This window comes from Nelumbo nucifera, chromosome 8 (genome assembly GCF_055504915.1).
Source record: "Nelumbo nucifera cultivar China Antique chromosome 8, China Antique-T2T, whole genome shotgun sequence".
Classification (NCBI taxonomy): domain Eukaryota; kingdom Viridiplantae; phylum Streptophyta; class Magnoliopsida; order Proteales; family Nelumbonaceae; genus Nelumbo; species Nelumbo nucifera.
The window spans coordinates 9,249,733-9,272,055 of record NC_142656.1 but is presented as its reverse complement, the minus strand read 5'-3'; the positions used below and the strand labels follow the sequence as shown (position 1 = coordinate 9,272,055).

General features: G+C 35.1%; 1 protein-coding gene across 1 annotated transcript; it reads left to right on the top strand.

The window, feature by feature from the left end:
- Positions 1–18,790: 18,790 nt before the first annotated feature.
- On the top strand, positions 18,791–21,791 carry LOC104592121 (uncharacterized). The gene is made up of 4 exons (XM_010251324.3): positions 18,791–19,728; positions 19,825–20,043; positions 20,124–20,297; positions 21,339–21,791. The coding sequence occupies exons 1-4, from the start codon at positions 19,057–19,059 to the stop codon at positions 21,429–21,431; spliced, it is 1,158 nt and encodes a 385-aa protein (XP_010249626.1). The 5' UTR covers positions 18,791–19,056; the 3' UTR covers positions 21,432–21,791.
- The last annotated feature ends 532 nt before the right edge of the window (positions 21,792–22,323 follow it).

The following is a 22,323-nucleotide window of genomic DNA, read 5'->3' as shown; positions in this document are numbered from 1 at the left end:
TGGAGTTGTAAGAAGCCTGTTGTGAAGTTCCGGTCTACTGGGCCTGAGTTGTTGTAGGCCCAATTGATTTTCCTTGGGCTGTCAGCTGTCTGGGGTTAGGTTTCTGTGGGTTGAGCCCTAGATTGGGCTATGAGCCCCAGAAGTTCACAAGTTTCTCATGCTTTTGAGGACCCGGGCACAGACCCTTAGATGATTCTTGAGGTTTCCCAAATGGTATACAAGTGATGAAACGACGGTTGAATATGTAGTACTGAAGATAACCACAGAAGGTATACAACTTTCTCTTTATAACATATAATAAGCAGACACCATTTATTAATTTCACAACAATAGCTGCCGAAGAAAATCTAAGGACGCGACATCCGACTCATCGGGTTCAGCCAGCCATTTTCATGTATCACACGCTTATCATCATCCACACAATCGAAGATGTGGATCGCCGGGTGTGGCCACAAAGCTTTCTCTCCGCCGGTGTTCTCTTTACGAGCATTCGCTGCAGCTGGGTTGGGTTTTCCATCTGCAGCTCCATCCTCCCATCATTTGAATTCTCATCGCTTCGAGTCTCTTCCCTCTTCACTAACCGGAGAAGGATGTAACAAAGTATTCGAAGACCCAAAACGATCCCAACGATCATCAGCGCTGATAGAATGTAATCCGTAGCAGAACGAGCATGTTTGCATCCAAAGATAATTCCAACACATGCCATGTTTTAACTAAGAAGCATACATGATGGAAAAACCTAGCTAATAGGTAACCCAGAAAGGAATGAAATAGTGTTTTGCTGGCCTCCTCCTATATATAAATGATGCAGATTTCATTTAATCAATCATCTTTTTTTAATTTGTATTCTTAGCTTTCCTGGGAGAGTTTGGTGAACCTAACTAGTATCAAGTTTGGTATAACTCCTGTACAGGGGCAGTTGAGAATACGGGGAGGGCATCTTCATCTTTTCATCTTTGGTGATAACGTACCAAGTAGTGAATGACTGGGGGTTTACAGTTAAAACAATAAAAGAAGCCCAGAATTTGGTTTGTGTGTTTTCTTGTGCCAGAGAGGCAGAGACTGAAACCTTTCCGTGCTGACGAGCTGGGTCACCCAGCTTCAATTTTGGTTGATTTGTGAGAAGGACGGGAGAGGCATTCACACTTGTCGTTGTTTGTGTCTGGGCTTAGTACTAGGCCTGCTGTGATTAAGATGGTACATGGTAGATTGTCCTTCTTGGGTTGGTATACCAATTTGGACCTGCTAGCTAAAACCGTTTCCATGACATCTCTCCTGTACCAGTTTGGACCTGCTATTGCCGGGAAACTAGCTAGACCTGGCCGAGGCCGACTTCATCTTGTCAGATATGCTACAAAGTACAAACAACACGATTGGGTCTGAGTTTTGGGCTTTGTGCTGGGCCTGAGAGAAAAAAAAAAAAAAAAAAAAAAAAAACGAAAAACTCAGGCCTTGGGCTTGAATCAACATAGAAAGCTATTATGTTGGGGATGAACCAACTTTCCAACTTGAATTAGGAAACAACACAATTGAGAATTATGATGGGAGTCAGCATAGACCAAACTGCAAAATTTATGTTTTTTTTAATATTTAAACTTATATGTTTACCCCTTTTCCTGAGCAGAGGTTAACCTTAGTCGTGTGTTTGAACTGTGAAGGAGAGTCCCACTTACCTTGAGGGCTTTGCTTTAATTCGTAGTAGGAAAGCCAGTGGATGATAGGTTTGGGGGTGAGAGAAAATAATAGGACAAATAATAGACAATTTTAAGAAAGAAAGATTTTCAAGTGGAGGAAGAAGGAAGTACAAATTTTAGGAATTGGTAATTGGAAAAGTTAGCAGAAGGACTGAAGTGTAGAGAAAGGTTATGTCAATGTGATAGACAAAAGAAAGATTGAAAGAAAAACAAAAAACGAGAAAGGGATCACGTGTCATTTGTAAATGACAATTTACGAATTTCCTTGAAAAAGATGGAAGAGCCACATTATCATCTCCATGCTAAAATATATAGTATAGTAGTTGATGTTTTATTGGTTCGAGGGGATTCTCATCTCAGAAAATGTAAATTCTCATATTTAATATGTTAGTTTATTTAGTCATAAAAAATTTAAAAGAAAAAAACAAAACATCAGATGGGAAGGGTGAACAAATAAGTACCTATGAAATGTGATTCACACCATGTTAAAAAAGAGTGATGATCGGGTCCACGTCCACCGACGAGTGAGTCTACCGTGGTCCAAAGTTGCCAAATTCATGACCATGTGAGATGTGATATCATTACTGTTTAAATGGAACCATCTTTTGTGAGACATTATTATTATTGTTGTTGTTGTTGTCGTCGTCGTCTGATGCATCAGACAAATTTTAAGTAATTTGGACAAGAAGAATTGTGGAATCGCATAAGCTTAACACAATGGGCTGGATTCTCCTGGTATATTTGGGGTCTAATGTTTCGGGCCAATGACTCTGATATGTCATTTAGCATTTTAGCCACTCATTTTGCTGACTTTACTTTTGCTACGATGTGATTTCAGTGCAGTATTAAAATTGAGATATCTAGGCCATTTTTTATAAATTATTTATTTATGTTATCTTATTTTCCAGGTGAATAAGACTATATGGCCGTTTTAGTCATAAAATGCCATTATGTGAAAAAGTTATTTATTCAGGGAAAATAATTTTTTTTGTGAATCCCACATAAATCTAAAAAGAGAATATAAATTACTTAGTCAATGAAAACTAAAATCTCATTGACCATCTTTCCCATCTCTCAAAATCCAAAAAAACAAATGAAGTAATTTAAGGTGAAGCCACAATAACACAAGGGAGGCTTTTGATTTAATGGTTTTAGTGCCGCTCCAAAACAACATTTTAGCAAAGGTCGTTAGCTATTTTGGCACATTAGACTCGAATGCAGTGCTTATTAGAGGCCCTTGGTTCCCTCCGAGGTGCCATGTAGCCTGCTGGTAAAATCTCTAGCCGGTTGTCTTTGAGACTTGAGATCAAGTTCTCCATTCACTTGGGTTGGGGGCCTAGAGGTTTTGGGGAGGGCTATCCCCTGTTTTATATCTCATTACCAAAAGAAAATAATAATAATAATAATAATAATAATAATAATAATAATAATAATAATAATAATAATGAACTCACTACAAATATGCCTTCAGAAGCCATTCCTAACCAGAAGGTCCATGGCAGATTTCATTTTTAGGCTAGAGCTTGAGATTTAAGTTTGAGTTGGGCATTGTTTCTCATGTCAGGTAAAAAAAATAATAATTTTAGGAACTGTGTTTGATTTACAGTTGGAATCGGAATTGTAATTAGAATAAAAATCTCCCCATATCAGAATTGGAATGATCTATTTCTACAGTTTATTTAGTTCAATCAGAACTAGGAATAGAAATTGGAATCAATTAGAATGGGATTTCATTCTCAAGAAAATGGGAGAGAATGACTATCCCATTAGACCATTCCATCGGAAATGGAAATAAAATCCCAATTCTCCTTAACCAAACAGTTGGAATCAGAATGATCTGATTTCAAACCTCTATCCCCACAAACCAAACCAAACCAAACGGACCCAAGACCCTTGGGTCAATGGAATTTTGTTTTGGCCCGTTAGTCGTTGCTAACAATGTGGCCTACAAGGTCAAAGTTGTCAAGAAGATACAAAGCAGAAAACATATATATGATGGCGATCGATGACCTGAGAAAGATCCATATTTATTCCAATCCACAAATAAAAAGAAAAATAAGAATACATAAATTAATTAAAGTAAGACCCCTTTAATTTTGATCATCCAAAGTAGAACCAGTTTTCCATAAAACCAATTTAGTGTTCAAAGTTTGAACATACGTCGCAATCCAGAAAAGAAAAGTTTGAATTGCGTCCCTGTAGAATTTTTGATATGCTGGTCAGTGCATGGTTTATTTAATCAATTTAGGGTGGAAAATAACACAAGAAAGGATGTAAGTGTATTAAACTAATCCGGGTTGGGGTTGTCGATTTGTAGGGAAGAAAAGAGGTACATTGCTGGTCTCATCATCTGATGTTGATAATGATATTAGCACATGCATTCAATTTCAATCCCCATGGATCGGTCATCACTGGCTGGTTAATCGTCATTCTGATAAACAGTGTACGTTTTACTAATTTGTGAGGGATTAACTAATGAGACAAAATTAAACCTCCATGAAATGAATTGATTTCTATCTATAACTATATTAAATTAAATGGTTCACATCTTGAATTCCATGTTTGGATGGACGACTGTTGTGTTCAATTAATCCAACATGATCGATAGATGAGTTTGAAAGCAAATAAAGGGAACATTTTAGTAAGAAAAGTCACTGCAGGTTGGCTTGACTAAATGACTAGCTAGTTTTGTTTTCATTAATTTTCTGTTCCTCGATCTGTGTAAGTGTATGTTGGGTGTGGTGGCTCAAAAAAGTAAACTGATCCTCCATTATCATCACGTAACCTTTAATGATTTAGGATTTAAGATTTAGGATTTAGGAATAAACCTGAACTCTGCTCTCAAGTCAAGAGACGTTTTTATTGGGGATTTGCAGCTAGCCATAGTAGCTTAAGCTTGTTCAAGCTTACCATGAGAAAATCAGGTAATCACCATGCGTCACTGTTATTGAGAAATCTGCCTTGGATGTAAAAAATTAGTTTCCTTCTTTATGAAATAGTTCTGATTCAAAAGATTTTCACTTAATTTATTTTATTCTATTTTTAATTAATTGATAGATTTTCACTTAAGTTACTATAATACTTATAAACAAAAATCAAAGTATTAATATCGAATATTGTATTGGACAAATTTAATACAGATACAATTATAGCCCAAACGATACTGTTGGTCACTGATACACATATTGTATAATTGGCAGTACTGCCTTTGGTCTTTGTTGGATTCAAAGTTCAAACCAGTAGAAATTTAATAAGAAACAGGCCTGGTCTCGTGTAAAGCTACTGGAATTAAATAATGTTCGTTTTCTAAAGAGAAGATGACTCTGACGCAAACTTTGGATTAAGCATGACTCTGTTTCTTTTAAATAAATAATACGGCTGCATGTGGTTAACCGAGAGAGAGAGAGATTCAAAGAAAAGTAAAACTTAAGACACAACTGATTGTGATCACTGACTAAGCACTTTACCATTTACAAACTCTAAACTCTAATAATATTTGTGGAAAAAGAAACACGTACATTTCTTTCTCTCTCTCTTTATCTCAACACTGACCAACTTTTTGAAACTCAATTATATATAGATGATAGGACGCACTGTTTTCAAAACCGGACCGGATTGGAAAAATTGGGATTTTACCGGTTTTGTTTTTCTCTAAAATTGTTTTTCCTCTGAAAACCGTTGATTTTTATCAGCAAATCGTTGAATCGGCTGATTAATTATTTAAACCGTTCAAACGGTTTTGACTATTTTTTATTTTTTTTGTTAGAATGGGCCGACCGTTTGGTCGAACAATCGGACCATTCGAACCGGTAACCAAATTCCTGACTGGTTCATTTTTAAAAACCATGATAAGAGGGCTTCAATATTATTATTATTATTATTTTTAAATTAGTATAGTTCATAAAGAAGGAATTTATATGCATAATATATATGTAACGCATAAGCACATTGACATAATAGTTGCAATTTTATATGCGAATAGAAGCATCTGGATGGCAAAATTTTCAAGCACATGGCTATCTTCTTCTACTCATCAAGCATTTTGTCAAAGATTTAAGTCCGGGTGAAGATGGCTTTTGTTGTCTAGATTTGCACTTGTTTTATCCATTTGTCTGACTAGCTAATACGAATATGCATGGAGCAATTTTTGACTGACTAAGTGACTAACTAATAAAAGTTTTAAATTACGTAATTGTATTGTTGTTGCTGCAATTAAAGCTTCTGTCATTGTCTTCATTATTGTACATGATGCAATTTAGCACATTAGTCCAAACACCAACGCTTTGTGACTTTGTGACGTTTTGACTTGGGAGTATACCTGTTATGGACCAGGTTGTGCTCTCGTTCTTTTCAGGTTTGAACACAACTTTAAGCATACGGGCTTGGATTTGGGCTCGAGTTCTAAATACCAGACCCGATTATTATTTTTTTAGAATGACCTTGTAATTTCTTAAATGAACCCTGACATAACAAGTTGCCTAAAGGAATCTAAAAAGAGGTTAATTAAACAAGCACAAAAACTTGAAGCGACCGTAACTTATTTTGATCTTGATCACGCCCGTTTATTATGTAGCATTATTTCTAAATAACTATGGGTCATTTACTAGAACACTCATATAGTTTTAAGTATTTATTTAAACTTATCCTCTAGTTTTCATTTTACTAAACATCTCTTATATATAATTTGCAATCTATTTATTTAATCAATATTTCATTAAAGAATGTTTGTTTTGGCATCAGGCGCATGATTGTTTATTTCAAAAATACTCTTAAGACTTTTTTTGTACAAAAAACAAAATTGACCAAATAGAACTAGCAATAGAGTGGTTGCTTGTGTCTTATTAGGGGAGAAATGGTATTTTCATTTTTGTTTTCTTTTGATTAAATTTGTTCAAATGGGCATTAGGATCAATGCTGCCATTTTTTACCGTCATCTAATTAATGGAAGATCGATAAAATAAATCTATGAAACTATAGGGGGTGTTTTAATCAATGACCTAATAATCATCTCAAAGAGCACTATACACTAACAAATCCATCCAAGGGATATTCATTTGTGATTTTCAGGCCCAAAATCTATTGTTTTGGCCTCCAAAAGTGGGGTTTTCTAAAAATCATTTCTTATAGAAAGCTTTATATGTTTGTAGTCTTTGTTTAGGAAGTCTTATTTCAGCAAAACATTATGTTTTACAGAGTTTCAGTCAAGAGGTAGGATTGGATCCTAAGGGGCGCCCCACAATACATCATCTCTCTGTGCATTGTAAACATTTCTTGATGATAAGTACAGCCAGTATACGGTATTATGAACATTTTTTGATAACAAATACAGGAGATATTCTCAATACAGAGAGGGGATATGCTGTGGGGCGCTTGTGGGAGTGCACCTTATGAGTGAATTCTCAGTCCAATTAGAAGTTTTACTATGTTAGAAAAGTTGGGAATTACATATAAATAAGACATTGTACACACACAGGTAAGTATACCTGAATTAAAAAAAGAAAAAAATGATACTCAACTTTATAGAGTTGGTAAGCATCGAAAATGTTTTGATTGCGTGTTGAGAGAAAAACGGATCCATGTCTTTCTTTCTTTGTTTCCAAGCCAAAGCGAGGACAAAATTACATTCTCACATACGTCATATCTATTTCACTATTACAGCCATTTTATACGTGTGGAACATCATCAATTCATAAGTTGTTTAAAGTTTCTTCACTTAACAAGCGGACTAGCAAACATGTACCTATCATACAATTATTAACTTTTTCCTTGTTCTGCATTGACATGGAGCTTAATGGAACAATTTTGGAGTCCACACAACCCCCACCCCGCCCCCAGGAGCAACTGATTGTATTAAAAAGATCTCTTATATACTGTCGAGTTACTAGATAGAATGCAATAATAAAAATTAGAAAAAAAAAAAAAAAATCTTGGGATAAAAGATTCAAATCCAATTACTTCTTCTCAAGTTTTGCACAATTCCATCCTTAAGTAAGTGGTTTTTTTGTACTCTTAATTAACCCGTAAAGAAGTCACACCAAGGTGGTTGTGACATCTTTTCTCTGGCGAGAGGTTTTAGATTTGAGATTTGTAGTCTCTCTGTTCGCTTTTTGATTGGTAGATTATTTATCCAGATAAATGTATTTATTCAGGTAAATATATTAACTAATGTTTTTTTCTTTTCATTTCAGGTAAATAAATCAATAATCATTTTAGCCATAAAAAATTATTATTAAAAGGAGTATTTTTGTTTCATTCAATTGATAGCATTTTCCCCCAATCTTGTCCACTTAGGAAATCAGTATCACTTACTTGAATAAATGGTATCCAGAAAAATAAAATAAACTTTCCTTGATCCTTACATAAATCTAAAAAAAAAAACATAAATTTCTTGAACAACTTTCTCCACTCTAAAAATCCAAAAAATGAACACCCCTAAATAGCTTGTCTATATTTATTTCCAAGTTACTAACTGCCCTAAGTGGGTTCTCCCGTCTAGTAGTTGGAAACTGATTCTATCATAAATTGGTATTGTTGGAGAGACATAAAAGATGGATCGATATAGCTTGGTTGGGTACATGATTTTAACAGCAATAGAAATTGTGAATTCCTGTGGCTGGAGATGCGTCCATAGAGGATCTATGCATTACGGAATGTTGAATAATTGATCAAAATTTCTGAGTAGAAGATTCAGGAAGACCCACCTTCATTTAAGATAAAGAAAACCTGAAACAGGTTTTCGTTTGTATTGTATAAATGCTGAAGGGTCCCTTGACTAGGCATCTGTACCATCCAAATTATAGAGAAATAATGCTACAACTCAGAATTTTCTCTCCTCCCCAAACAGTGTACCAACCAAATACATCTAAGCTTACGTGACGTTCTGTCATTTGATTCGGAAAAAATTCCACTGACACTTGCCCACTCCGCCACTAACTACTTGCACCAGTTTACTAGTAATTCAACTACAGAATAGATCGTCCGCTGTATATCGATGACCAATTCAATTTTTTACCTACACTGTACATTAAGAATATTTTTCTGTGAATAATAATATACACGGATCTGATAGATGGTGATGTTTTCAATGCATAGCTATAGTGATGTTTTTATTTAACAGGGGGAATGACCGATCAGTCCAGGGTCAGAATTTGTAAGCTTTTTAAAGTATTTTAGATATGGGTGCCAGTTCGCAATTGATACTAATTTACGGATGAATATTGATACATAAAATGTAAATTATTGATCTTTTGAATATTTACAACTTTACGGTAGAAATCAGAAATCTGCATTGAACAAATCCCTAATTCTCCGTTTTTAACATTAAAATGTTCTCATTGTGGGGATGTAGTGATGTGTGGGTAAGTGTCCATGAGAAATCCCAACGTGTCCATGACCAGGACGTAATTCAGTTTAGTTATGAATGATAACTATCTTCTCATAATCACTTCAGTATTCATGTATCGACCAACTTAATTAGTTGATAATAAAATTATAAAAAAAAAGAAAAGAAAAGAAAATGAATCAGCTGGTGAATAACGGCCAATATATACGAAATTATTTATTCAGAGAAAAGAGAGAGAAAACTATTTTCATCAAATGAAAATCACGTGGTTGGCGACTGATTGTTTGATGTAAGACAAATCACAGAACGACCTTATAAAAAGAACGTGAAAACGTCGTATCAATGTACATTATGTCATAATGTGGGGACTGAATCTGCTCCTCACACAGGCGCCTCACAAGGACCTTATAATAAACACATCTCGAAATATCTTGGAGTATTTATGAATTATTATTTACTGGTCCCAATGCACGGTAGGATGTGCCTGAGAGGCACGGATCTGCATCACATATTAGTATCATTTATAAAGTTGTCTTATTTATATTAGTTATCTCTTCAAGAAGAAAAGAAATAAAACAAACCAGTGTCCATTCTTTTCATTGAAACAAGTCTTCTCAGTTTCGTATTTTCCCACAAACCACCAAGCCTGATACCTCATCCGTCTCATTCACTGAATCATTTTCTAAGTAGAAATCTTCCTCATACCTCTCATTCACTGAATCATGTACAAAATTAAGTATATATACTCCCTACTTTAGATGGTGGATGATAAGGTCATGCCTTTGAAATATTTGAGGAAGACAATGGCGCTACCACTCCTACACTAACAAGTGTTTACCATATCTTTTCATTGAAATATCACTTAAATGTGGAGTCTAGATCTGCTGATTACAACACAATACATAGTCTGTCACGTGTCAATTCATATTGCCAATTTTTCTGATGTATAGTTGTATGAACGTGACCAGCAATATGTTGTGGTAGCAGATCCAAACTCTGGAAAATAAGTGGTTGCTATATATTTTCATTGAAATATCTTTGAGAGTGGTGGCAGGTTGCAGACAGTTAGCAGTCACAAAATCATAGTCGTTATATTGGAAATTTTAGTCTTTGGGGTTAATTTACTGAATGTTTTAAGGTTTCAATAGATGTATGACACCAAAATCACTGATTTGATATAGAACATTTTAATTTCTAAATGGTAGAAACCATTGTTCATGGGAATAGGGGTTTGGAATCGGAATTTCAATGGGCTATTCCAATTCCAATTGTTTGGTTGGGTGGAATTGAAACCCCATTTCTATTCCTGTTGAAATGGCATTTGTTTTTTATACAAAAAAAATGTTAGGGGTATTTTTGGAATAAAAAATCATGAGCCTAAGGGCAAAACAAACATTCCTTAATGAAATCATGGGCCTAAGGCCCCAACCTCGATTATGAAATTAACCCCCATCCTCGATCCCTGACGGGGATGGGTTCCCCATGGGAACCCAAATCACCAAAATGTTTTCAAATAATTGCATTTTTTAAAATAAATAAAAATTTAAAATTATATATAATGTTTTAAATATGTTGTGATATATATATATATATATAATATAAATAATATAATAGTATATTTAATATAAATAACATTTGGGTCGACGATTCGACCGCCTGGTTTAAATGGATGACCTGTTCTGACAACAAAAATTACAAGGAAAAAATTGAGTATGTGAGGTTCATTAAGTAGTATCATACGTGTTATGTCATTTGAGTGCGCGACTCATACAACTCAAAAACGGAACCATTCTAGCCACTGGTTTTTTGAGAGACGGTTCAACTGTCTGGTTCGAATGGACGGACGACCCGTTCTAACAACAAAAATTAAAAAAAATAAAAAAAGGCCAAAAACCATTGAACGGGTTGACGGTTCGATTGCTCGGGTCAATGGGTCATTGACTGGTTCATTTGTTTTTGGATAGTGACTGGCATAGGGGTAAAACGGAACCGATTGCCTGGACAGTTCTCAATTAAAAAAATAAAAAAAACGGTGATTCGACCATCCGGTTCATGACAACAAAAATTACAAGCAAAAAATTGAGTGTGTGAAGTCCATTAAGCAGTACGTGTTATGTCATTCGAGCGTGTGACTCATACGACCCGAAAACGGAACCGTTATGACCACCAGTTTTTGGGTCAATGGTTCGATCATCCGGTTCAAACGGACGGCCCATTTTGACAACAAAAATAAAAAAATGGCCAAAAACCATTGAACGGGTCAACGGGTCGATGGTTCGATCGCCCGAGTCAATGGGTCATTGACCGATTCAACAGTTTTTAGCCAGGGACCGGGATTGGGATAAAGAAAAACCGATTGGCTGGACTGTTCCCAATTAAAAAAAAATGGTCAAAAACCATTGTATGAGTCAATGGGTCAATAGTTCGACCACCTGGGTCAATGGGTCATTGATCGATTCAACGGTTTTTGGCCAGGAACCAGGATTGGGGTAAAACGGAACTAGTTGCCTGGACAGTTCCCAGGCCGAAATGTCCATCCGTCCGGGTCAACGGTGGTTAGAAAACCATAGTTTGTTGTGCTTTTGGATTTTCACTATTCAAAGGTTTCTTATATTGTTAGCTTTATTCGAGCGTGTGTGGTATGTTACTTTTTTTTTTCATTTTCTGCTTTTTTTTTGTGTTTGGTCTTCTTCCTCCAAAACGGTCTAGGGTTTACCACAATTTTATTTCTTCCCTTTTGTTTTTTTTCTTTAGGATTTCTTGTGCAATGTTATTTTTTTATTTTCTTACAAGACGATATGCTTTGTCTCTTTCTTTGATTGTATGTATGTTTAGCTCCGTTTCAAAGTGAAACTTTGGACTAGATTTTCTGATTTTTTTCCTTAGTTTTTCCAATTTTTGGATTTATCTTTCAAGGTTTTGGAATCCCTTGCAATATCCACCATTCCCATAACTTTGATTACAAAGTTATTTTGTCTAATTATTGACATATAGAAAAAACAACTCGAAAACATAACCGTTCTAGCCACCGGTTTCTAGGTTGATGGTTCGAACGGATGGCCCATTCTAACAACAAAAATTAAAAAATAAAAAATGGCCAAGAACCGTTGAATGGGTCGACCGCCCGGGTTTGGGGTAAAACAAAACCGGTTGCTTGGACGGTTCTTGGGCCGAATGGTCCTACTGTCCGAGTCAGCTGGGAGTTCTCGATGTGAAACAAAGGACAACTATGGAGTAGAAATAGGAACTATCATTGTATAATTGTATTCTTTTATATGAGATGCTTTGCTGAAACAATATTTTAAAAATGAGCACATGACGATCTTTTTTAAGTTTTTATAGGAGTTTCAAGACTTAGGTACTTATATTTACAAATTTCTTATTAAAAAACCATTGTCTTTTTTAATATAGCAAATAACAATGTTGTAATTTTCGCAGGACCCTCCGCTAATATAATATTATCATAACACATAAAACGAAATGAAATACAACACATAAATGAGTTGTGAATTGAAAGTTGAAACTCGCAGTCCTCCCTCTAAATCTCAACATCTCTGCAAAGTTACAAAGGTAACTACCAACTCCAACAAATTCTCAGATCTCCCTATACACCTCTAATTGTTGGTTTCTTCCACATTCTGCCAAACATGGATCCAACTATGACCAATCAAATAACCAAAAATTGCATCAGCTACAATATCTATAATTTTATACAGACAAAGTCATATCCAAAACTGACAATAAATCACAAGCACAATAACCGCTCTAGTCGATTTTCTCCACGGTAATCGCCAAAACTGGCAGTAGAAACGGAGCCCACTAATAAAGTGAACATTTTCTGTGTCTTAGTTCTCACTCTCTCTGTTCTGTGGAGACCTTACTACATCGTTCCTAGCCTTGGGCTGCTGCATTCCTCCTCAAGTTAATCGGTGTCCTGGACATTGGAATATAATCTGGCCCGAGAGGCTAATGGACTGTATGGCAATATTCTCACCCGTTTTTGTTCTTTTAGAAATTCCTGTGTTAAAACAAAAATTTTATTTCTTGTTCCTCGGGAGCAATAGAGGTGTTTGGCAAATTATTTTTCAAGAATAGATTTTTGTTCTATAGAAATAAAAATAGCATTTGGATGATGAAACTATTCTTGAGAGAAGATCTAAATCAGCACTCCAATCATGACCAACCCATCGAAGCTACCTACTTCCTGAGACAAGATCTATGCAGTAATAGGAGATGTTTCACCAAATCGGCATATAGTAGTTTGAGTTCATGAAGATAACAATAATGGAGGAGATGCATTTAGGAAGAAAAAATAGAGTATGGAAAAGGTTTTATGACAAAAAAAACAGAGCATATAAAGTTAGAAACGCCAACAACAAAGAAAACCTTACCCGTGTATGAGATTTTGATTAGAAAATGGTCATTGGAGATGATAAACTGGTCGTTCGCTGTCGGTCCTTGATGCACAGTGGGTTTGTAGTGGGAGCACCTAGAAGAAATGAAGAAGATTGCTCAAGCATCAGGGGGAAAATGCCACTTCTCTCATGTGGGAAGGGCGAATACGTGTTAGCAAATAAACTGGGATGATGTGGGAAATGCACGTTCCTTGAGAACATGTTCTCCAAGAGTGTCGATTTATCACTCCTAAATAACACATTTTTTGGGCGATGTTCACAATCGGGAATGACTTGTTTCTCACATTTTTTTTGCCAAACATGTTTATATACCACAGGAGCACTGGGAACGAGAGAAACACTCCCACGAAATGTTGCCAAACAGGCCCTCCTTTGATATGAGTTACGGCCCTATTCCTAGATGATGGAAAGGTGTTTGGGAGGCTGGAGTTCAGTTTAGCTAATCACTATGATTGGAAGATCATTGGAGCTAATCTCTCAAAGCAGCATAGGTCTAATTGTTGCCCACTAAACGGTAATATTGGGTTTTAGAAAATGTTTATATGTCAAATGGTGTCACATGTGTACTAATTGTGATGGAACATTAACAGATGCTAATGGAAGGGGTAGAACTAGTCAATTGTCAAAAAAATTTAAGGGTACTTTTAGACGATATGTATACAATAGGGTAGAGATGGTCAATTTCCTAAACGTAGGGATACTTTTAGAAATTTGCCCTTTAGGGTGTGTTTGGTTGCAATGTAATTTTATTTCCACTAGTACAAACGTATGGAAGTGCAAATGAAAAAATGCAAAGTTTAGTTTAATTTTGTTTTGTATTTTATCTGCTTTTGGTCTTATTTACTTCACTTTTAATGCAACCAAACAAGGTAAAATTTGAACAAAAATAAACCAAAACTTGCACCCAAATCATTTGCACTATCATAGTTTTTCATTAATTTTGTGCTACAACCAAACACAGCCTTAATTAATAGGGAAAACTTTGGCTATTTAGATAAAACAGCTTGAGCTATTTTTCAGCTTCCTCCACATGACACGCTGCAACGTGGGTATGGGTGAGGGGAAAAGAATATTTATATTCAATACTTTTTTTTTCGGTGAAGTAAACTACACTCCACCGCACAAATGTGAAATTACAGCCCCCATTAGTCTCTATTAGTAGCCCCCTCCCCTCCCTTATAAATTGCATCCTGCCCATGGATTTAACATCGATTCATGGTCGAGATTCGTCCCACCTGTACGGAGTAACGGAGATTCATCCTCCACTCCGCTGAAATTATATTATTTACTCCAAATAGCTAGCCGAAGTTTTTCATGTTTTCGCCAATCTCTATACCACAATGAGGACATATGGTACACTACAAGGGATGTGCGATGCATGGGAAAATCTAAAAGATTGAATAATTTTATTTTCTATTAATTAATTAATTAATTAATAATCAAAATTTGTTATTAATTAACAAAAAATATTCAAGTTTATTGTTAATATTTAAAAATTTTAATAATTGTATTTTTCATTTAATGTTGATTTACAAAAAATAATTATTGTTAATTTAATACAAACAAATATTTTTTAATAAATTTAATTTTATTAATCATTTGTAATAATTTTAATAACTATTATTATTTTCATTATTTTTAAATAAAATTTCTATTGACTTTAAATAAATAAAAATAATTACAAAAGCCAACATTTTTATTAATTTCACTAATAATTAATAATTAAATAGGAATGACAACAAGGTCTCGATCCCTAATCCTACCCCATAGTCAAGACACTTTACCCCATCCTGCCCCGTCCCAATTGTCAGGTGGGTTCAAGGCAAGGCACCCACTCCACATTAGGGACGAGGAATCCTTGAATTTCCCTGTCTCATCCTCAGTGTCGATCGAGTTCAAGCCAAGGCACCCACTCCTCATCAAGGATGGGGAATCCTCAATTTTTTTCCGCCTCATCCCCAATGTCGAGCTAGTTCAAGGCAAGGCATCCATTCCCCATCAACCCAATATTCAATTTGATGACAAAAATGATAAAAAGGATATACTATCTATCAACCACATGGTAAATTTCTAACAGTACACTAAATTGTCTTTAATTTTCAAAAATGTAATTTTATGAAAATTTTGGAAAATTTATTATGTTTATTTAATTTTGAAAATTTATTCAAATTTATTTTTAAATTGTTATTAAATAATTTATTTTCGTTTTAAATGGTTTACTTACAAAATTACACAAATCTATCTTATATTTTTCTAATATAAACTAATCAATAATTTCCTTCTTCCAATATTATACTAATTTATCTTAATAATCTGTAATTATTGATTCAAATTATAGTTTTCCCCTTCCCATGCTCATTTAGCTTTAATAATTTACAACAAAAATTACATAATTTTTCAATAGTTCTCCAAAATCTATAGTTCAAGAATTTATATCTTTTAATTTCCAAAGTGTTATTTTACAAAAACGTAGTTTTATGAAAATTTTTGAAAAATTTATTACATTTGTGTAATTATGGAGATTTATTGAAAATTTTTAAATTGTTATTAAATATTTATTTTTATTAGGTAGTTTTCTAAAAAAAATTACACTAGTTTATCTTTTATTTTCCAATTTAAATTAAATAATAATTTCATTTTCCAACATTATAATATTTTATTCCTTGATCCGCATTCGGCTATTAACTATAATAATAGCAATAACTAAAATTTTATACTTTTTGATAATTGTTACATATAATTCTCAATTTTATAGAAGTTAGTTAAAGAATTTTCAATTTTTATAAAATGTTGTTAATTAACATGAATATAACAATATTTACTCAAAATACTTTGAAAAGTCATGGTGAGTTAATTAATAACAATATTTATTATTTTTTGGTAGTTTACTAACCGTACTAATAAGAATATTTAATTTTTGGTAATTTACTAACCATATTTATTAACTTTTAGTAATAACACTATTTAGTAGTCATTGAATATGGGTTGAATTAAATATTAACCATATTTAATTATTTATTAATTAATATGAATATTTTAAATAGAGAGAGTGGGTATAGATTGGGGGAGAGAGATTCTAGGAATAATTTTATGTGGTTGGGTTGGGAATGGTGACATGGCTTAGTAGGAGTGATAAAAAGGGGAGAAGAGAGAGAGAGCCAAGGAGAATGAAAGGTGGGTGTAATATGGCTAAAGTGCAAGTCAGGCTGGGGTAGGTCGGATTGAGGTCAACAATTCTAACCCAACCCAAACTAAACCTTAACCTAACCCAAAGTTTTTGGATTAGGGTTGGGATGGGTTGACCCAACTTCTGTATTTTCTTTTGCCAAATGTTCTCAGTTCCTGTACTAATGGGTTGACGTCAGTTCAACCCTAAGTTCAGTTTTACCACCCACTATTTAATATGTCAAAGAACATAGTTAACATGCTTTGGACAACTTAAGTTAAACTTAAAATTGCTAATATACAACATATATATATTAATAAATGTTTATATAGTACTTATACATTTAAGTTGAATCGAATTTATACTTTTCAAACCTAATTCTAACCCAAAATTCAACCCAACCCAACTTTTTCAGATTAGTTCTGGCTAATCCAATCCAAGTTACAGCCCTAAGTATGGTCCAGTAATAAGGATTAAAACTGTAAGCGAAATGCCAAAACAATCCTCAAGGTGGTACATCATCCCAAAACCTATCTATATTGCACCACCAGGAGCCGATCTCTTTTTGGGTCTTGGGCTGCGTTTGGAAACAATGCAAATGGAGTGTAAATCCCGGTTTAGGGTAAATTTACACTCTGGTTCACTTTTATCTGTGTTTGGCAATATTACATTTTTGCATTGATAAATGGCAGACTAATGCATATTTATATTGATAATAAAATGTAAAAATACATCAAAAAAAAAGAAGTAAATTTACATTCAAGTGGGCTTTTGATAAAAAAATAAAAAACAAATGCTTTATTGGAATTCGTATTTACATCCATTACGACTAAAAGTCTGTTTACTAAGAAGACAATTTTTTTTTTATTAATTGTATGTACTTCGCATTCATAAAAAAAAGGAAAAGAAAAGAAAAAAAACGCATCTAAAGACAACAATAATGGTGCTACTGCTACCTACCAACGAGGCGACATGGCCCCATTTTCCATGTTTAATTATGTTTGTTGGCTATTGTGTATGCTATATATTATTAATCATGGCTAGCTTTTTCTTCACAAGTTGGCTATTGTGTATGCTATATATTATTAATCATACTTGTTGGCGCCACTTTGTTCGGAGGGTAAAAGAAGTGAAATGGGTTTTGAATTCGTGGTCGTAATTACGAGATATTTTTAAGGGTCTTTTATTATAATACTTCCTTTAGTTTTACAGATTTAACGTTCATTTGACAAGTTTTTTTGGAAGATCTTTGGTAGATTTAACATATAAAAGAGTTATTGAGCTTTTGCATGAAGATTTGAGTAGTTCGAAGCATATTTGACGGACATGCATCTTTTCACGTGTCTTTTTTCATTTTTTCCATGCGATATTAAAGCACAAAAGATGCGAGAAGCTTCATTTGGAGCTTCCTGAAATCAGTCCAAAATGAGATTCTCGCGTCTTTCCGGTGTTTCGTCTTTTAGCGGCTAGATCTTTCGCGCACCAAACGAAAATAGACCGAAAATCGGTCTTTGCGGCTTGTAAACAGTCAAAAGACCGTGCGGAAAGACACACCAAACGGGCTCTTAATTAAAACTATTTTGTAGTTTGCATTTTACTAAAACACTTCTTATAGTTTTCAACCTATTTATTTAATCAACCTTTCATTAAGAACTATTTATTTTTCCATACATCTTAAATAGTAACATAAACACCTAAAATAAGTGGAAAATGTTCAATAATATGGACGCATGGTCATTGTTTATTCCAAAAAGTATCCCTAAACTGAGTGAAACATGTTAAATGCTATAAATCCATGGTTTTTTTAATCCAAAAGCACTTCTATCATATTTTAGTATAGAGAATAAAAAATTGATTAAATAGAGAAAAATAGAATGATTGTCTATATTTTATTAGAGGCAAAAATGGCATTTCAATTTTTAGTTTATTTCGAGTAATTTTATTTGAATGGATGTTAGGATTAATAGTGTCGTTATAAGGGATGTTTTAATAAAAAAAAACTATAAGGTATGTTTTAAGAAAAAAAATGTAGATAAGAAATTTGTGGCACACCGTCAGTCATGCAGTTTCCCTTTTAAATACAGAAAGTTAGAAAATTAGATTAATACGTAAATAAGACGCCAAACATTTTTGGACGTTTCTCCATTAATTCTCTTTATATTTCCCCTCTCTCCTTTCGATTGATTCAGAGGAGCTAATCTTTAGCTCTTCACAATAGAGAGAGAGAGAGAAAGAAAGAAAGTAGTGCAGAGTAAGAGATTGAGCAAGCGAGAGAGAGAGTGAGAGAGAGAGAAAGAGCGATATTTATCTTCTTCTTATCAAGTGGTTTTTCATCCATCTTTGCCTTATCAAAGTCATATTAGCACTTCAGTAAAACGTTACTGTGAAAGAAAAAGAGTGGCCAAGTGGGCAGAGTCTCGAGTGAGAGCATCGGCATATATGGAAACCGAAGTAGGAGCTTTTTCCTTCCAAGAACAGAACCAGGCAACCCTGAATCCAAGACCCAGATACCTAGACATGATCTCTTCCTGGCTAGACCAAGATGACATTTACAACCCTACTTTTCCCCAAGAGGTTGAAATGCTCAACGATCCTTTGTTCCAATTCATAACCTCAGATCTTGAGTCCAATCTATTCTCCCACCCACCAAGACCAGACACCGACGAATCACTTGTGCACTTGCATGACTTCGATCCCCAGCCCAGCCCTGAAAGCGTCCAAAGTGTCGATACGAAACTGACCCAGAACCAAATGTTAGTAGACGTGTGCGACGCATTTCTAGATAGCGACTATCTCGGATTAATTGCACCGGCGGAGAGTCAAGGTAGCATCGACGATCATGTCTTTCAGTCCATAATGGATTCAACGACGCCAACGCTTGTGGATTCAGTGGAGGTTGACACTCCTCAACCAATTAACACTAATGCTGTTGATAATGCAACGACGACGGAACCTCAACCTTACGTTGAAGAAGACGATGAGGAAGCAACGGATGATGACCCAAAGCCAGGTGTGCCGAGTTGTAAGAATTTGATTTCGGAAAGGAACAGAAGGAAGAGACTGAGCCAGCAATTGCTTGCTCTTCGTGCTCTTGTTCCAAATATTACTAAGGTAAAAGCTAGTCTAAGATCTGTATTAAAAGTTAAGAAAGAATTTTAAAACTGAATTGATGGGATTATATATAATAATTCTGTGTTTGTATTACAGATGGACAAAAGATCAGTGTTAGTGGACGCTCTATCGTATCTGAAGGGCATTCACGAAGAAATTGCACGGCTTCAAAAGGGGGTTAAACAACAACAGCAACCCAAAACGTTGAACAACTTGCCGGAGACATGGCCGGATAACCCAACCTCAATTCCCCGCACCCGGCGGCGGGGGTCAGCTTCCAACGCCACTTCGAGGACCAAACCCCATATTATCGAGGTATAGTGTAAGCTTTACTTATATATATTACTTGTATGCATTTGTGTGGATTATATTGTAAAACAATAATAATAATGCAGATGGAGACAGAAAAAATGGAGGATCGGAGATTTATTGTGAAGATAACGTGCAAGGGTGGCAGTGGTGCGGGAGGAGAAGTTTTAAGAGTGATGGAGTCACTCGGTTTCGAGATTACTTACACTTCACTCGAGAGGATCAAGCCACAATTTATTCAAACCACGGTTTTCTTTAGGGTAAGCACATGTGTCTTTTGTTTTATGGAATTTCATCTTCTCTGCTTATTCCAGCTTAATTTAATGCAATATTGTTGGGTTCATTTATATCCCATATGAGTAGGGTGAAGCAATATATTTGTTGTTTGGAAAATTTGTTCCCCCTGAGATTCAAACTTTTCATTTTTGGGTTACGTTGTTTGGAAAATTGGCCTGACACAGCACAGGCTCGAGGCCTCCAGCTAGCACAAGTGATTGGAGTGGTTGCGGGAGTGTCATACATGTTTCTCAACGTAACATACCTCTCGTCGTCTAGTTAACCACAAAAACAAATTACTCTCAACCATTTCTGATTACTCTCGTCGTCTTTTGAGGCGACATTTCATTCAAGTTGAACAGAGCAGCACTAGTCATCCCGCCATTTCTGATTACTCTCAAGTCTCAACCATACATTATCAGAATTTATATATGGAACTATTACTATATACTGGTCACTAATCAGCCATCTCCATCGTGGAACATTTCCATGAATTTATGAACTAAAAGCCAAACTCCAGTTGTTAGAGACAGTCAGCTTCTGCATCTTGTCCCAACAATTAATATGTACGTGTTCCAACTTCCAACACGTTTTTGTCTCAACTCGTCATTTGATTCCAACTAGAGTCCACCGACGAATGTATTTGGTCACACTGTGACAAGTCTACTACTTATATGTTAATGTCTATACCAAAATAATAACCAGCCGGCTGGCACTGGGGGGCTGCAATTGAATGGATCGGATCGAACCCGACATGAGATAATTCAATTTTGCTGTATCCAGTACATTTGCATCCCTATTTTCTAGTTCCCATGCAACCATGTCCACTCACTCAAGTCTCCTCTTTTCTGATTCAGTGTCAATAAACCTTTTAGCCAGCTTTTCTTTTCTTTGGAGCCCAGTGGAATAGAGATACCCGTAAAAACCATTAATCATAATTGGACTGTTTAATGATCATTTAAGGAAGATTCTATGTTATCTTATTAGAAACTTGGTTTTAATTGACTTTTAAAATCAATTTGCAGGTAAGAAAACCCGTGAAGATGACGGAGGAAAAGCTAAAAAATTATATTGCAAGCACGGCTTTGAAATCAGGTCTGAGCATTCAGAAACACTGACGGAGAAGGTAATTAATAGCCATGATTAATTTCAGATGAGATGGTATAACAATCAATTTGCAGGTAATTAATAGCCATGATTAAACTAATGGTAACAGTAGCTTTCATGGGACCACGTGATGGAGTCAGACATATCACGTGATTGTATCTTTATATATATGGCATTCTAGGACTTGGGACTCTTTTTTCCATGATGATGTGGTCACTGTAATAAGAAAGATGTTTGTACTTGAATTTCTTCCATTATTAGTCTTTAGTCTACAAGAAACAGAAGGGATGTATTATCAAAGCCCATTTTCGCTTGTATTCAGAACCCGTTCTCTTCTAATAATCGATTTGCAGCTTCGTCTTTTTTGTAAATGGGCCAAACCTGTGAGAAGCCCAAATAAGTTTAGTTTAACTACTTGAGCCTGTAGCTGTTATGATGTTGTATTCTAAAATCTCTTGACTGGCTTAACAACCAAGGTTCAAACTAGCGGCCCATATCGGTCGATACATATTGTTCCGGGACCTTTCTGATACGTCTCTACAGTGGGTGTATCGGGGGTCTGACCGGTTTAGGGTGTGGAGGAGGTCTTAACCGACTCCCTTGAACCAGTTGCAAAAAAAAAAAAAAAAAAAAGTACCAAATCACAAAGAGTGAAGGGGGAGTCAACCAATTTGCTACCCACAGAGGAAGGGCTTCTGTGTAAATGTCAAATCCTGTGAGGCCCTTTTTTGCAAAGTTGTGGGCTAGTAAATTGGCCTCCCTCCTTGTAAAGGAAAAAGAAACAATCAAGTTTTTACGGTCTTCCAAAATATTTTTACAATAGAAAAAAGCTTCAAAGACTTCAGTTAAGTTCTTTGCGTTCAATGCCTAGACTAAGGAATTGCAATCGCTCTCAATCACAAA